Below are 16,971 nucleotides of genomic sequence, written 5' to 3' on the forward strand. Positions count from 1 at the left end.
GATTTCCTGCATGTTTCTCCTCTCCAAGGGCAGGGGTGCAGTAATACAATGCCAGTCCTATGGCTCTGAGCACAGCCACGTGCTCCTGAGCGTGGCCGTGCTGCGGGGCTGGGGCTTTGTGCCGCGCTGGTGCAGGGTGGCAGCAGGAGCACCTGGCGGCACGCGCAGAGCCCGCAGTGACTGCGTGTGGGAGACCACAGCGTCCTGCGGTGTGCTACCAAACCGCGCCGGCTACAGAAGTGGTAATGAAGTACTTTGGTGTTGGGGTTACCGACAGAGTTGGATGTGTGTAAAGATAGCACTAAACCTGATTCTTTTCACTGAAAAATCACGTCGCATTTTTTTCTCGGCGCCTCTCCCTGCCTTTCTGGGAGCGGGAACTCAAAATCCCCGTGCCCTAGAGCACTTCTGGAGCCATGCTCAACTTGCAAAATACTTTCTGTGTCTTTATGTCAACGCAGCAGACTTGAGCTCACGTGCCACTGACAGCTCTCCCTGTAGAGCTTTTCCACTCCTGTGGAGCGTGCTTGGGGCAGGTGGAGGAGGGGAGTCTCCCTGCAGCCCAGCAGGCAGTGAAGATTCTCATTTTTTCCTGGGCTTTCGGCACTGGGAACAGAACTGAAGGTCCCAAGGTGGTACAAACCTAAAACAGCTGTGCCTTAACCAGAAACCAAAAAACAAACAACCAAAACAAAGCGAGTCACCCCCCAAAACCTAATCTTCAGATGAAGGCAGGAAGGAAAAGGAGCCTGCACAGTATCTGCGTGCTCCAGTTGCGAGGCATATCTGCCCCCGTTCTGGGGCTCACTGCTGTGCATGTGCTGGATTTGGCTCCTGGCTGGATGCAGCTCGCTGCTCCGTGTGGCACCATGCATGGCCGTGCCCCTGCGGAGGAGCAGTGCCCATCGTGGCGAGGAGCACAGCCAGTGGGCACGCAGCCGCCTGCCTGCACGGGAATCACATCAGGGTGCACCACTGTCTCGTGAGAGCTCAGCTGCCTGCATTGTCACAACAGGCAAATCACAAAATTTTGTTGTTGTGTTTCTGTATTTTTGTTTTGTTGTGTTTCTGTATTTTTTCCTCTGCTGCACGAGACATGCCTGCAGCTCTTCATCCATCTTCTGCTGCCTTTCTTGGCTCCTTCCCTGGAAGGATGTGGGTGTTATCCATGTTTTGTAATATGTCCATGGGCTCGCAGCAGTGCTGCTGCTGACTAAAGAGTTTCCTCTTGAGTCACCGTACGAAGACTCAGCTTTTCTGGCTTTTTTCTTGAGAAATTTTTTGAATATTTGAGCTATTAATTCTGTTGGTCGCACGCTGGTAACTACAGATGTGGCTTCCCCACTCACCCGCGGGCACTCCATGGGTGGCTGGCGCGGTGCTGCAGCACGGTGCTGGCAGGGCAGCGCTGCTCCACTGGTGCTGTGCCCGGCCTGGCAGGAGAGCAGAGCTCCAAAACGTGGTCCCCAGGTGTGCGTCCAGGCTGAGCTGTGGCAGGAGATGCACACGGGAGTGCCGCTGCCGCCCCTGCTGTGGGTGTCTGGGCACAAGAGCAGGGCCCTGTTGCTGCGGCCGCTGCTGCTCAGCGCTGCTTTGGGAGCTACAAAGTCTCTGTGCAGCCTGAAGAACCTTGGTGTTCATAGAAAAGACATGGCAAACTTTTTTCCTATGAGCAGATAGCTCTATTTTACGGATATTGAACACCCCAGAATGAAAGGTCCTTTGCAACTGCTGGCGAAATTCAGCAGGCAGCAATTATTTTTCTTACTAAGCATTAAACGAAGGTTTCAAACTGTGAAAACTGCAACAAACTGCACAAAACTATTACACCAGCACCTGATAATTATGAGGAAAATGCTTTTGGAAACCTCTCGGTTTTGTGTTGGTGATATCGAAGTTTTCTTTTGGTTTTGTTTTGAGTCGCAGACTGCTAACCGCTGTCCGGATCTCCTCTGGGAGCTGTGATCCTCCAGCTACTGCTGGATTTTCACCTCTTGGGCATGTTCAAAGAGTTCCTTTGCAGCTGGCATCCTTTTTTGTCACTTTGCTCTCCGTTCAGGTAAACACAGTCAAGTTCATGTGATGTTTGAATGATGATAAGAGCAGTTGAATAGTCTGAGATAACGTTTCCAAATATACGCAGAACACAGAGCTCCTAGCAGCCACCGAGTCGCGCTCGGCAGCCTGTTTCCCCCTCCTTTTTTTATCCAGTTTCTGTTCCTCCAGCCAAGGCTGATTATGAAGTGCTGAGGCCAGATACTTTAAAAACAAGAGTAATTGCATTAATCCTACCAAACGTGCAGCTGTGAAAACAGAGGGCAACGAACACGGGCTGTTTTCTGCTGTCACGTGCAGGCCGGGGACCCGCTGGGTGCGCAGGGGCAGTGGAGCTGCCCGGCGGTGGCGGGGGGCGCGAGGCTGCCTCTGCCTGGGGGTCTCTCCGGGAGGTGGCTGCCAGAGGGACGCCTCCGACGGCTTTGCCGATCATGAGATCTGTCCATGGGGACCGCAAGTGCTCTGGCCCGGATACGAGTCTGTTGTTTTCCTGTTGGTCTGCCCTGCCTTCGTGCTGCCTGTGCGGCCGGGAGCTCCTGGAGCACACCCCCAGAGCCGCCCTGCCGAAAGCTGGTGCTCTTCACTCAGCATCCTTCGGGCCTGTCCCCGGGGCTGTCAGGAAAGGAGGCTGCCTCACGTGGTGTCTAGAGAAACGCGGGTGTCAGTAGGTATGCAGCAGCCGCCTGTGCAGCTCTCCTGGAACGTGCTAGGGATTTACCGATTGCTTTAATGCAAAAACACCAGCCCCACCTTCATCCCCAGCGTTTGTGCCCGCAGAGCAGGAGCTGGGCAGCATTCCTCTCGTGGCTGGGCTCTCAAAAGGCTCTCCTTCATTTGCTCCAGTTTAATAAATTCCAGGGAGGTGCTGCCTAATTTCCCACTCCAGCGATGGTTTGATTAGGCACCGGGCAGTCTGCAATTCTGCAGGTCTAGTGAGAAGGAAATGTGGCCACGGTCCTTTGATCCGCTGTGCTCTTCACAAAACATGTTTTCCTTCCCATCACTGTAGCTGAAGTGAAATACAAAAGCCGCGAATTTCCTGAGGGTTCAGGCTCTGCCCGGAGCTCAGCTGTGATCTGAGGGATCCGTGCCGTGTGAGCCTGGGATGAAATAATGAATGGAGTGGGCTGACTGCAGCGGCGCTCCCAGCAGAGGGATGTTTGCCAGCTCCTTTGATCTTCTGGGGCGGCAGGATCTTCTTCTGAATGCAACTTCTGTGTAAACCTGGAGTTAAAATTAATGAAGAAAACTTGGTTATTTCCCCTATGGTATACTGGATGAATGTCTTGACATAAAGGATTGAGATAAGTTATAGCCGCATTATTTCTTAATGCGCATTTCAACATTTCTGTTGATTTCTAGGGCTGCTCATCTCTGTAGCTCCCATCTCAGTTACTCGTGCGCTTTGCCCCATCTCCCTCCTGTCTTTTTCCAGTTTTGCTGAAGGAACTACTCCAGTTTGCAGAACTGCTGGATGGGTTTGAAAGGCCAGAAAAATGCCAGCGGTGAAAAATTGTTCTGTCAGGAGTCGAGCGTTCAGAGTCTACTTCTGCCTCCTGCTCGCGAGGAGGAGCATTAAGCTTCGACTGGAGCCAAGAGCACGAGAAATGGTTTTGCCAGCAGCAGCAGTGCCGTAGTGCTGCTCCATGCGGGGAGAGCAGGCGGCTGCCAGCGGCTGTGTCTCTGCCTGGCTGAGCTCAGGGAATGCCCCGCACCTCGCAGGGAGGTCGTGGCTGTCCTCAAATGGCAGAAGCAACACCATAAAAGATAAATCCGCATTCTGGCCATTCTAAAAACATCAAAAAACGTGGCCTTGGGTGCTGCCATGCAGGAAGGCAGGACAACTCTTCCTCAGCCATTGGGGTCTGTGTGGGAGTGTGGGCTGCTCTGTGCCTTTGCTTTAATACGTGGCTTTGTTCCTTGCTCGTCTTCACAATCTGTGTTACCTGCATCCCTCACTTGCTGTTTTCTCCGAAGTAGACTGAAGAGCCCCAGAACTTGCCAGCTTTCCTGAAGTGCAGCAGGTATGGTGTAGCAGGTTTCCCTCCGTCCGTAAAGGAGACAAGGCAAGCAGGAGAAACATGATTAATGTGAACAATTGCTGTGTTGGTCTTCTGCTTGTGTTGGTTTTGCTTGTTTGTTTTAAACAAGCAGTAAAGAAATAAACAAGCCCATCAAGCAAGTTCGTGCACTTGACACAAGGGGGGCAAGGAGGAGAATTTATGGGAATGAAAAATTACATCGTGGATAGGAAGCAAACCAGGGTGGCAAAGGTAGGGGGGTGATATGTAAGTTTAGTTAATGACACACGAGGCAAATCACAGCTTGTAGCACAAAGGGCCCTACAAAAGGCACAAAGAGCTGTGTACAAGCAGGTAGGTACGGGTACCAAAAAGGGTGTTTGTAGCTGAACTGCAGCCCTGCCCTGCTCCCTGGAGCCTGCGCTAGATCAACCACGGTAGTGAAAAGGCAATTAATAACAGACACAGTCAATAAAGGACCGATGGAAAAGATGAATGATAAATGCATAACAAAAGCATTGGGCATTCAGTAAGATCCTTTGCAAGAGAAACGTAAAACACAGCTAGATGTAGCAGGTTATTTTTAGCAGTTCGGGCTAGCCATTTATTTCTGGCAAATGGAAAACCCAAGTCAGCCTGTGAAAAATGACCTTTGTAAAACATGTCAGTATTTCTGAACCTCCACGGTGGCCAGAAAGCCTTTGAGGCGTTTCCAAACAACTTGCCACGGGCTAACGCCGAGCACTGCCTACTGTGCGACGGGCCCTTGTGTAAGGGCCTGGTGGGGAGCGGTGCGTACGGCACAGCTGGAGTGCTGTTTTCTAGCAAGTTGCTTGTGTGGATTTGGGACTACCTACGAGGCTAACCGGAAGATTATTTTTTTTTCCTCATCTGAAAAAATCAACATGTTTTTGTGTTCAGGCAGCTGTAGAGCACTGTTCGGAGCGCTCTGAGTCAGGACTGATTACTCACTTAATGACACATCTGTGTGCAGCCCGGGGAGCCTCCTTGATTTCAGAGTTGAGGTATTTTGGTGGGACAATGTTTGGGGACTTCGTGGAGTTTGTACACACCGTAGAAGTACAACAGCCCGGGGCAGAATCTGGCACCCTGGCCAAACGCTTTGTGTGCCGGCTGGTAAAGCTTCGCTGCCGGTAGAGAATCCTCTGGACACGGTGGGGTCGGGTACACGCATGCAAAACCTCATCTCTTGGATGGTAACATGGATGAACTCTCTTTTTATACAACTCCCTGTAAAATTATTCAGTGGGAGTTGCTAACAATGGACACATTCTTTTCCCCTCAGGGATTACAACCCTCCCTTTCTCATGCTGGAGAAAAATGGTATTTCTCGTGTTCTGCATATCCCGTTGCACAACTCTCCATGACGAGCTAGAAAAAGTTCTGGAGTGACCAGGCTTGAGAAGAAACGTAGGTGCATGCATCCTCGGCTGCTGTACATCAGGGTTTTGTAACGTTTCCATGAAAAACTGGATTTCCAGAGTTCAGATTTTTTATATTTTTAAAGAACAAAGCATTTGGTTTTGCTGTTTGTTTTCAGTCTGGAAAAGAGGAAAGCAAAATGCAAAACCAGAGCGCCTTACACATTTGGTCTGTTTATTTGTGCTGCCAGAGCTCAAAAATTGCTTTGGGTTTTCCTTCTCTCAGCACGTAGGTAAGCTTTGGGGGTGCCTTTTTTAGGCAGCTGCATGGGCTGTTGCATGGGCTGGCACGGGCAGAGATGTCCCTGCGGCCACAGGAGCCAGGACAGGCTCTCACCCTGAGCTCCCGCAGGGCTGCCCATGGGTGTCTGCCCCCGCCCCGCAGGAGCACTGCACGCAGTGGTCTGTTCCTCAAAAAGGACCTAGAAGTATAAAACCAGCTTGTGTTCAGGTATTCCTTCCGGGCATTTATGCTTTTGTCTCACGGCGTTTCCCCCTGTTGGAGCCAAGTTAAGGGACAAACTGTGTTCACTCTAGAAATGACACTGGATGATTGCTACAGTGACGGGGTCTGCTCTTTTGGTTTTTCTCCTCAATTTCTAGTGTGACGAGTGTGGAGCAGTGCCCGACTTAAGTTAGCAACAGAGCTGCTGAACCCTGCCTGCTTCAGCCACGGAGCCCTTCTGGAGTAGGAGCACTTCTCCCGTAGCTTTTTGTTGGGGTGACATGAAGGTGGTCCTGCTTCACCGGGTGCTGAACGTGAAACGAAGGGGAGGCAGAGAAGGGTCCGGCACGGGGATGCCTGGGCAGTAGTAAGGCTCCGTGAGGGTACTGGCGGCCTGCTCCCAACAGATTTGGAGTGCGTGCTCTGCAGCTTCTCTTCTGTGCCGTGGGCTGTTTATGTTTTTTCCCAGTGTTTATTTCCAAAAGTCACACTGCTTTCTCTGCATCTGCTACACCCAAGGTCACGTTGTGTCTCTGGGGCGTTAAATGAGGTGAGCCAAGCACAGCCCTCTTTGTCTCGTGCACGGAGGTGCCAGTGGTCCCTAGCAGTCTGCAGCGGGCTGGCTGTGGCATTTCTATTTTTATGTGCTCGGGGATGCCTTTCGCTCAACAGCAGGTGACCATTACAATCCTGCAGAAGTTTGAAATGAGAAACCCCATTTGTTCCTTGCTGAACAGGGCGTGGGCATCCTCAAATAGCTGCAATCTATAGAGGTGACTTTATATATACGTTAACGTAATGGAAATTTATTCGTGTAGCTTGTAAGCGTGTTGGGGCTGTACCTGGCGCTTGTTCTCTCCCTCTTGCCAGATGCCATTTGGTGAGCGCTGTCCTGTGTGGAAGGATCGGATTTTATTTTTACTAGAAGAGTAAATTATTGTTACCGCAGATTGCTGAAGCTGGCATCATTTACTGAACGCTGCAAGGAAGAGAGCCCTAATGGATTTTTGATTGAATTCATTTTGGTGAGTTCCCATGGAAACAAGCTGTACCAAGCAGGCAGGGTCCTCAGAACTGACGTGAAGCCATCAAATGCTCCCGCTGCTGGGCAGCAATCAGACTGTGCCTGCTTTTTGAGTGGCATTCCTGGCTTGCAGAAGGAGCATCATCCCCCCGTGACTGTCCGGCTCTCCTCGTGGCTGTGGGGCCACCTCCGTGCCACCGGGCTTTGGGCGTGAAAACCAGGGAGTGGGCAGGGGCCGTGCGGTTGGTAGCCATGTATTTGCATCAGAGGGGGAAAATCTCCAAGTTTCTGCTAAATGAGGGGAAAATACAGATGCTCTGCCTGGGGGCCCTGGTGCAATCCACGGGTACCGGCTCGTGCTGCAAGTCCCACAGGGGCCCAGCCCTTCATGCGTGAGTGTCCGCTGTTCCTGCTGCGCTCGGGATGCCAGCAGGCGCTTCTGCAGCAGGGGAGGGTGCCAAAACCATCCTGAGTTCACTTTGCCAATAAGCATCTCCATCATAACAATGACACTCCTAACACCATAAGAGTACCCAGCGCTGTCTTTGTGTGTATATATAGGATTTGTCAGAAAGCGGTGTTCAGCCAAGGCTCCGTACGTGTACAACGACGAGTAACATGGGGCAGTAGGAGTCTGCTTTCCATTAAACGATCTTTGAGAGCCGTGCCAGACGCTAGCAGCACCGCTTCTCTTTCCAACTAGTTCAGTTCTTTCCTAACCCTAAATCTTGAATAATTGTTCCCCTATAAAGAATTTGTCTTCCAGCACTGGACGCCACTTGCCTCCCTGCCCCTCTGACCACGCAGAGCTCATGGTGGCACCACGGCTGTCCCCACAGGGGCAGCCCCTCATCTTCTTGCACCCTGTCAGGAGACCGTCCCCTCCTGCTCCTGACCCCTCTCTGAGCAGCGTCCCCAGGACCGTGGTGACATTTGCTGCCTGTGCACAGAGCCTTCCCGAGGCAGAGGCTCTCCTCCGGTGGCAGGATGGCTCAGGGTGCACAGCAACATCCATCATCACTCCTCATTCTTTCGCCATGTGGATCCTGAGTGGCTGGGGCCATGACGTGGCTTTGTTCAGCTTGGGAAGCGTTCCGTAGGCGTGGGGAATTATTGAGGTTGCTTGATGAAGTAGAATAAATGATGGAGGACGTACTGCTATCCCTAGGTCCCAAAGTAAGGGAAAAGGAATGGAAACCTGGGCTGAGCTGGTTCCTGAGGCGCTGTGCTCTGTCACTGACACCTCCTCGCTGTCGCAGGGCAGCAGCTGAAAGGTGTCAGAGGCTGTGAGCTCCCCAGCTGCTGCGGGGTCAGGTCCTGGCTCGGGGGGCTCCAGCCCGTGAGCTGGGCCGGCTGGTGCAGCGCCTGCAGGAGGGCCGGGCTGGCCTCGTGCTGACGCTCAGCCAAGGCCTCGCTCAGCTCTGAAGATCAGTGGAAGGAGCTAGTTCGCTGCGCTCGCCTCTGAGCGCCAAAACCAAGCTGCTGCCCCTCAGGTCAGGCCGGAGGTCCTGGAGTGACCGGAGCCGGCCCTGCTGCTGCGATCCCCAGGGCACTGCCCCAGTGATGCCGACTGGCCCTGGCTCGGGGAGAGGCCGATGCTGGAGCAGCCCCGTGCCCCAGTGTGCTCGCTGCACTCACCCCAGCACGTTCCCTCTCCCAGATGAAACCGAGCGGTGCCAGACTCAGCAAGGGGCTCGAGTCTTTTTTCACCACTAAGCTCATGTGAGATGTGGTTTATAGCGTGTCCACCTGGATTTGCTTCAGCCAGAAACTTGGCAAATGAAGTTTCAGGCCAGCCAGACAACTTTTTGAAAGGAAAATGTAACTTAAGTCGGTTCTACTGTTTCTTTTTCTTTTTTTTCTCGTGAAAAATATATTGTCTTTGGCTTTTTCAGCTCCTTCTCTGCTATTGCCCTATCCAGTTTCTATTACAAAAAGAGAAAAAGGACAACAGCTAGCCAAGGACAATTTCTCCGATAGCAGCACTAGATGCTGTGCTGACACACAGGATGGAAAAACGCTGTGTGCATCCCTCAGCCCAGGCCAGGCTGCCAGGAGCGTGACCCGCGTGCTCAGCCTGGGGTGCGCAGTGCCGGAGCTGCCCGGCCCCGGGGTGCTGAGCCCGGCCCTGGGAGCCACGGCACGCCTTGTGCTCACAGACCTGCTTGGCATGTAAATGGGGCCTTCTGGAATTCAGCCACTAATGAACTTGGGCAAGGTGTGGGGAGTGAGGAGAGGCTGGGCAGGAGGCAATTAAAAGCTTCCAGCGCAGGAGACAGTTTGCAGGGGAAGAACAAAGATTTGCCTGAGTAAGAAGTGAATGAGAGCCTCCGGGCTTAGCCTTGAGTGTGTGAATACAGTGAATGCTGCAGGGACTGAACGTGAATTATTTGCTGAGGTTTTCCATCAAATTAATGACATCATTCTGTGCGAGAGTTCACCCATTTACGCTCGCGCTCTCAGGCTCTCCTAGCAGCTGGTTGCTAAATAGCTACATTCAGGCTTGAATCTGCCCATTCAAGGGCAAAGTTTTGACCCCTGGGAGGAAACTGCTGAACAAGGCTTTTGACGGGAAAGAGGGGATTCTGTGCACTTCGAGGCTCCGCTCCGCCCGTGGCTTGGGGCCGGGCTGGATGAAGCCGCCCTTTCTTCTCAGGTCGGCTGCGCTGGGCTCGGGAGCAGTGGGGTGAGCTAAAATCCTGTCTGCTTCATAGGGGTCAGCCCAGCTCCGGAACCCGTGAATCTGCCCTTCCTCTCCAGGAGGGGCTCGCTGTGCTGTGTTGTGCTGCAGGTCTTGTGTCCCCCAGGGAGCTCCTTTGGGCAGCAGAAAGCAGCAAATGCTTCATTCCCCCTGCCACACGGCTCTGGTCAGCACCAGTGTCTGTGGAAGGAGAGCCGCGTGCTGTGCAGAGGGACCTGCGGCCCGTTAGCACGGGAGGATGCTCCGTGATCTATCTACATGCTACCGTCTGTTCCTTTGCATCTTCCACATTTTCAACCTCCTGAATTTCAGAAATCTTAGACCCCAGTGCACCTCCTCTGAGGAATTCAGGCTGGGGCTGTGCCTGTAGCTGCTGCCCAAGTTAGGGAAAGCAGCAATGTAAACACAAGTCTAAAAGTATTCCTTTGCTTTATTGTCCGCCTCCTGTTCGCTGTAGGTCAGGCAGGTTCGGCCTCGTTCTGTTTGCAGCTCAGGTGTTAAACTGCCCCCTACAACCGCTTGCAGCTGTGTAGGAAGGTGTGATCGACCTGGTGCTGCCACGCGCTTTTCCTTCATGTTCTAATTCCAGAAAAGGCTACCAAGGCCTGTTACAGAGCACGTCCCTTCTCAGGCTTCGCTCCCTTGCCTGTTTTACGGCATGAAAGCCAAGAGCCCAAGGCAGCCGTAACCCCGTGTGGATGCTCTCTCTGCCCAGACACCACCAGGCTGCCTCTGCTCAGACCGTGGTGCTCTCCCCGTGCCCCATTGCTGCGTGGCCCCCGGGCTGGGGCCACGGCTGTGCCCTGCCAGCAGCAGCGGGTGCTTGCTGTGGTGAGACGGTGCCTGTGGCTTCCGCAGCCGGCCGAGGTAGGTGGCTGTGCCCCGTGGGCCTGCTCTGTGTTACTGCTGCCCCGTCCCTGTGGAAGCTCCTCGGCCAATGTAATCAGACCAATTTACAACAAAGAAGCCACTGACGAAGTTATGAAGCAGCCACACAGGATGCAAAGACACAAAGGAGCCTTTTGGCTAGAAACTTCTCTGCAAAGTCCAAAAATAATTTGGGCTGAGCTACCAACCACCATCAGGAAGTGTCTGTGCTTCCAGACTGCAAGTGTCCTCAGCACAGGCACAGAAGCAGGTCCGAGGGCCATCTGCAGGCGCTGGGCAGAGCACAGCAGGAGCTCAGTGCCATCAGCTGGCTCGCTGTCGTCTCCTCGGGCCTGTTTGTTCGCTCTGACTCCCCTGAAGAGGAGCACTTCCTCTGAACCCTGCTTTTTTCCCCACAGTTATTGTCCGACTCTACAGACTCTGCTCCTTTCTAATTGAAGCAGCTGCTGAGAGCACTAATTAGCCTGCCCACAGCATCGTGCTCAGACGAGACGCTGACGTGTGAGCACTGCTCGGTGTGTTTGGGGCCCTGGGCCCGAGCTGCTGCCCTCCTGCCGGGGAGGTGGCTCTGCTCCTGCGGCTGGGGGCTCCCAGTAACCTTACAGAAACATTTCCAGCAGCACCGAGACACTCAGAACACGAATGCTCTCTACGGCTTCTGTTGGATATTAACACTGCAATATTTTCTCAAGTGCTTTAAGTTCATGATGACTGTTTTTTGTTTTTTTTTTAACTGCCTCATTGTAGGTTTTTACATTCAGGCTAAATTTCTTAACGCTTCTGTGTAACTGCTGCAAAATACACACTCTGCTCTGTCTTTTTCCAGGTTACTCATCAGCAGTGCAGAAATTCTCCCAGACTTTGCAGTCCTTTCAGTTCGACTTTATTGGAGACACCCTAACAGATGACGAGATTAATATTGGTAAGTCTTCTTCTTTTGGATGCAAACTTTTACTTACTGAGAAAGCCTCTCCTTCTGTAGGAATCTGCTGGCATCGATGGTTACTGAACTGGATGTGCAGCCAGGTTCCTCAGATGCCAGTTAATGCACAGCGTATCTGTCACGTTACTTGCAGTTTAAAAAGAAAAAAAGCAAAGATGTTCAGTAGCATATATTACAGAGCTGAACTTTGGTGGGTTGAGTTACACGTGCCTGATTCCACGGATAATTCGTGGTGGTTTTCTGTAGCTCCAGCCCTCCTCTGCCTGGCCAGCTCCAGGAGGATGCGCAGCACAGCAGGGAGCCGCTCTCTGTCCCTGTGCCTGTCCCCTGGGTGTCCCCTGCAGCTCAGCCCGTGTCCCTGTGTGCCGCGGCAGGGCCAGACTGCAGCAGCTCAGGGTGTTTGGCCTTGGGTCCTGCTCCTGACGCTGCGTGTGCTCTGCTGCAAGCACCTCGCAAACACAAAACAGCCCCGTGCTCTCCTGGAAAAGGCACCAGGCGTTGGGCTGCCGGGAAAAACATACTGCTGGATGCGTCATGACATGGAAAATAGTTCCCAGTCTCTGCCTGCGTGGAAGGAGGCCTGTGGCACATGTGTCTCACTGCTCCCCACACATCTGCTTTGGGATTAGCAATCCCAAGCCCATTTTCCCACCCTGCCAGCCCGGTGCACGTTGTGTTGGTTACAAAGCTGCTGGCTGCGCCCGGGGAGCTGAAGCAAATGTGCTGAACACCCTAAACCCAGGGTTTTCAAATTAATCCTGCTGTTGGATTAGCTGTCACTGCAGAATGGCCGGAGGAGAGGGGTGGGCACCCCCTGCTGCTGGGGGACACCAGGAAGCGCTGCAGCTGCTGGGGGTCCGGCCCTGCTGCCGGGCACAGGCGGTGGGCCACGGGGTGCCCGGGACACGAGGCATTTATGAAATGGCCACAGCTTTTGTCAGGCTGTGGTGTGACCAGCGGCTCCAAGCTGACAGTGCTGGTGTCAGGTCTCAGCCATCACTTAAAAGGGAAGGAAGTAAGGCCTGTTCTCTTGGTTGTTTTATTTAAAGCAGATTGTGGCTTGCCCTTCAAAATCTGATTTCCTCTGTGGAAAGTTGCTAGGTGAAGCCTGCTGGAAATGAGTCAGCCTCCAAATCTAGGGGAAGTAGAGGTGCTGAATTTCCAAACACATCTGGATAATGGCGGGGAAGGCGCTGCATTATAAGCTACCTTCTGGGCATGGAGGGATGTGAAGGCAGCAGCCAGCCAAGGAGAGGAGCATCGCATCGCCTCTGCTGCTGGCAGGCACGGAGCTCCAACACCCCCCGCAGGCAGGGACCTCCCTGCCCCAGTGCCCAGCGCTCGGCTGGGGGCGGTGAGGACGGCAGCTGGAAATGACAGACCCCAGGGTGCAGGGGGACGGCCGGGTGCAAGGGGACGGGGCGGAAGAAAGCCAGAACGGATCACAGCACATGTAAAATACTCTGGGGTAAAACAAGCATTTTTTCCCTATTTCTGTTTTTGCTGCGTTGTGTTTGTGTTGCTTTCCCAAGAAGAGGACCCAGATTATCCATTGTGAAAAGTCTGTGTTGTGTTCCTCCTCCTACAGCCAATCTGGAGTGTCTGCGCGGGGCTGAGCTCAGGGCGTTGCAAGGCTCTCGCATTCCCCAAACAGGAGCGGGGTGTTGGCATCTCTGCAGCACTTCCCATCTCTTACAGGGCTTCTGAGGCATAAGGATGTGCGCGAGCGTAGGAGCTGATTTCAGGCACAGGATATGGGAACGAAGCAAAACATTGACAGCTCTTCTTGCCGTGCTTCAGGGAAGGCGTTTGATCTGTAAATAGAGCTAATGGGGTGCTTTTATCTTGTTACGTAGGCAGACAGCGAGCTGACACTCGTGCTCCTAAGGTGGTGGCTTTGAACGCTGCATGTGCGAGCCAGGACACACACGATCTGCTGGCGCTGTCTGTCGCAGCCTTCCCACGAGGACACAAGCTCCAGGCACGTCCTCGCTGCACATCCACGGCTGCGTGCTGCCTCCCGGCGTGGCGAGCACAGACCCAAACGCTGCATGGGTCTCGCAGCAGGGCTGTAGCCTACGTGCCCATGGTGCAGGGACAAATTCAGGGCTGCTCGATGGCTGCAGCCAGGAAACGTGTGCCTGGGTGCATCCTGCAGAGGAAGAAAACCACGTCTAGTGAAAATTTTAGGCACTATAACTTTTTTTTTTCTCCCTGTAACTTCATGTCTGGATTCTTTTTCTCCCTGTGATAATTCCTTTCCAGGCTCAGGCCCCTTGTACTTAGCTCATGGCATCTGTGTGTGCACTTCAGGTTTCATGTCGTCCTGAGTAACCACGGTGAAAGTCCACCCGTCAGCCCTGTGGCAGCGCACGGTAAACTGCTGGGACGTTGGTGTATGGGGCTCTGAAGCCCTCACTCTGGAAGAGAGCTCAGAAATCCCTGACTCATCAGAAAGGTTACGTTTTGATGATGCCGGCTGAATGACTGGATCACGAGGCTGTGGTTTTTCTGTTCTGTGTCTGCCTCAGCAGTTGCCGAGCGAGTCCCGTAGCACTCCAAGTTCACGCTCACTCGCTGTGCAGCCGTGTCACGGCTGCTTTTAGCAGAAAGACAGGTCCTGTCCTAAGGTCCTGCCTGTGGGTGCGGGGCCCTCAGTTTGTGATAGGGCAAGAATGCATCCTCTCCTCTTATCTGTGGCATGAGCTACTGCTGTACGTGCCTCGCTGTGTGCACGGGTTGTTCCCTCGCATGCTGCCCCTGCCCAGAGCTCCTGAGGCTGCCCTTCTCAAGAGCCCTGGTGCCAGGCACTCTGCTGAGCTGTCTTCTGGTTAATCCTTAGATGTTCCTTAAATCACTCAGGAGCTGGTCAAGTCCCTCTGTGTGCTTTGCTACACGTGCAGAGCCTGACCTGCATGCAAAGCAAAGGGGTTCCTGCGGCTGTGGCAAAGGAAACCCACGCGTGTGGCAGCCAGAAGCGCCGGGCAGTGTGAGACCCCGTGGGAGCTGCCCGCGGTGGGGCAGGCAGGCTGCTGGCCCGGGAGCCGCAGGGACCCGCGGAGCTGTGGGAAGGTCTCCTGGGGAGTCGGGACGTCAGTTCCCATTGCAGTGCTGTTCGTGCCTACCTGGTGGGAAAGGTTTTCCCCCGACGGCTGCCTGCAGCCTGCCCTGCTGCAAATTGAGCTGCTTCCTGTGCCCTGCCCCTGGAGGCAGGCGGTGCCCGCTGTGACAGCCCTTCTTCCTGCGGGCAGGCCGTGCGCTGCTCCTACCTGGGCTCTTTGTTTCCACCAGGCTGAACGAGCCTCGTGTTTTCAGTTTGCTAAAGGAAAGGTTTCATATTGTTTGTGTTTCGGTTGGACTCCAAGAAAACTGCTGATGCCTAAGATCCTTTTTGTTTTATTGTTTAACGTTGTGGGGAGAGTTGTCCGTGCCTATAACCTCATCAACAGCTGCTAACCTTTGTGGTTTCTGCCAAAAGGTGCCACTTGCTGATCCAAGCTCTCTTCTCTTTGCAGCCGAGTCCTTCAAGGAGTTCGCAGAGCTGCTCCAGGAGGTAGAGCTTGAGAGATCAATGATGGTAAGATCATCCCAACTGCACTCCGGTAGTCGCTGCCTGGCTGTGACATTCAAATGCCAAATCGTGGCTGAACTACAGCCACGTGTGGAGCTTCCCATCATGCAGGAGCTGGCAGCAGCAGGGATGTCGTGTTTGCAGCATGTCTGAGCTGTGGTGCCATTGCTGCGTGTCCTGAGCATTGGAGGGGAAGGTTCTGGGGGGGAAGGGGAGAGGTTGTGCCACGCCAGTGCCCCAAACCTCTCCTGAGTGCCGAGCATGCTCCGCTGGTGAGCACCTCCAGGTGCTGCCTCCTGCAGCAGCTTTGTATCTGATAGCTGGTAACAGGCTGTTCTGGTGAAACTGAACCTTAAAGAATAAGCAGCGAGATGAGTTTATCTCCTCATTTTCCCCTGTGGGAGCTGCACTGTCCCGCCGTGCCCCTGCCCTTCCCAGCACGCAGATCCCATGGGGCGATTTGTTCCCGTCCGTCCCCTGTGGTGCTGTGCCCCCTGCGCCTCCAAAACTCCTCAAAATGCAACGAGTGCTGGCTTTCCATTTCACTCCTAATTCCAGGAAAAACACGAAGGTTAGGCTCGGTGGAGAGCCTGTACAGCGTGCCAGGAATTAGCTGCTTGGCCCTGCTCGCTCCTGCCTCGTGCAGCAGGGAGAGCCCGCGCCAGGCTGGGCCCGCGCCGCAGGGGTGGCAGCACTGGTGGGACGCTGCTGTCCTGCTCCGCGGGGCACAGGCAGGGGGGGCAACAGGAGGAAACCAGTGAGAGGCCGGAGGAAAGCAGTAAGATATTTCTTTATTAATTACAGCCCAGGCAATGGCTCCTTTCGCAATGTGTAAGTGGGTGGAAGGGATCATTTCAGGGATCGTGGGTGCTTTTGGGGACATTGGCTGACTTTGCTGAATTTTTTTTGCCCTCCGCTTGCAGGACCAATCTCTTTTCTGTAGCTCCCTCGGAAGGTTTTGTACTCTCACTGTGTTCATCAGTTTTAAGTTACCTGAAAGGTCTGCACCAGCTTGGTGTCACGTCCCTTTCTTCTCCCCCCTCCTTTCTGTAAGGCAGGGAGGCAGGGCAGGCTTCCCTCTTCCCCAGCGGTCATGCAGCAGCCTTGGATGTGCTCATGGAAAGCAGGGCTCGTGCAGCAGCCACGCCATCCGGAGCAGAGGGCAGGGGGAGCAGCAGTAGCACTGCGTCCTCCCGAGCTCCGTCCCTTCCTCCCGAGCAGGCAGGGCAGGGCAGCTTGCTGTGGGCTGGGACCCAGCTGAGCTGACAAGTCCCCGGAGCGTTTTGAGGATCTATCTGTCCTGTTCCATGCCTCCGAGAGATAAACAAGCAGCTGGGCCTCCTTGGGGCTGCTCTGAGTTAGTGCTCGCACGCAGCCGGCCTGCCTCCAGCACGCGGCTCTCCTCGCCGTGCACACGGGCAGCCGCCCTGTCCCAGGAGGAGGGGTGGCCGGCACCTCTGAAGGGCTCGTCCTGCCGGGGTCCCTGCACAGCACCAGGTCACAGACCCGGGGGCTCCCCCACGGGGTCCTGGTGTGGCTGTGGGGGCGGCGGGAGCAAAGCCTGCCTTGGCCGCGTGCCTGCTGCGGGGTCCCCAGGGGATTTCAGAGGTTGGTCCCGGGGATTTCGGGGGAGTAGCACGGCACTTAGGGCAGGGAGGTCTGGCTCAGCGTGCAGCACAGATGGCAGGCTGGGGGAAACCCCTGCAGTTAATTGCCAGAAGTCCCCAAAGCCTCTTGTGCTGTGATTCAAGTTTTCTGTGCATTGCAAGTGGGAAGAAGTGGATACAGAGGTTAAGTGACTTCACCTGTGAACAGAGGAGTTTGTATTCAGAGACATGTACAAAGTTCTGGGAGTTCTTGGCTCCCAGCCCCGTTCAGCCT

The 16,971-nt window shown here is 54.2% G+C and overlaps 1 protein-coding gene across 1 annotated transcript in view; it reads left to right on the forward strand.

Annotated features, from left to right (window-relative positions):
- The window catches only part of OPHN1 (oligophrenin 1), a 57,801-nt gene that overhangs the window by 5,849 nt on the left and 34,981 nt on the right, over window positions 1-16,971 (forward strand). Inside the window, exons 2-3 of the mRNA XM_032196277.1 lie at window positions 11,403-11,498; window positions 15,035-15,096. Coding sequence (XP_032052168.1) covers window positions 11,403-11,498; window positions 15,035-15,096 — 158 coding nt within the window. The remainder of the gene's footprint in view (window positions 1-11,402; window positions 11,499-15,034; window positions 15,097-16,971) is intronic.

This window comes from Aythya fuligula, chromosome 13 (assembly GCF_009819795.1).
Source record: "Aythya fuligula isolate bAytFul2 chromosome 13, bAytFul2.pri, whole genome shotgun sequence".
In the NCBI taxonomy this organism is placed as follows: Eukaryota; Metazoa; Chordata; class Aves; order Anseriformes; family Anatidae; genus Aythya; species Aythya fuligula.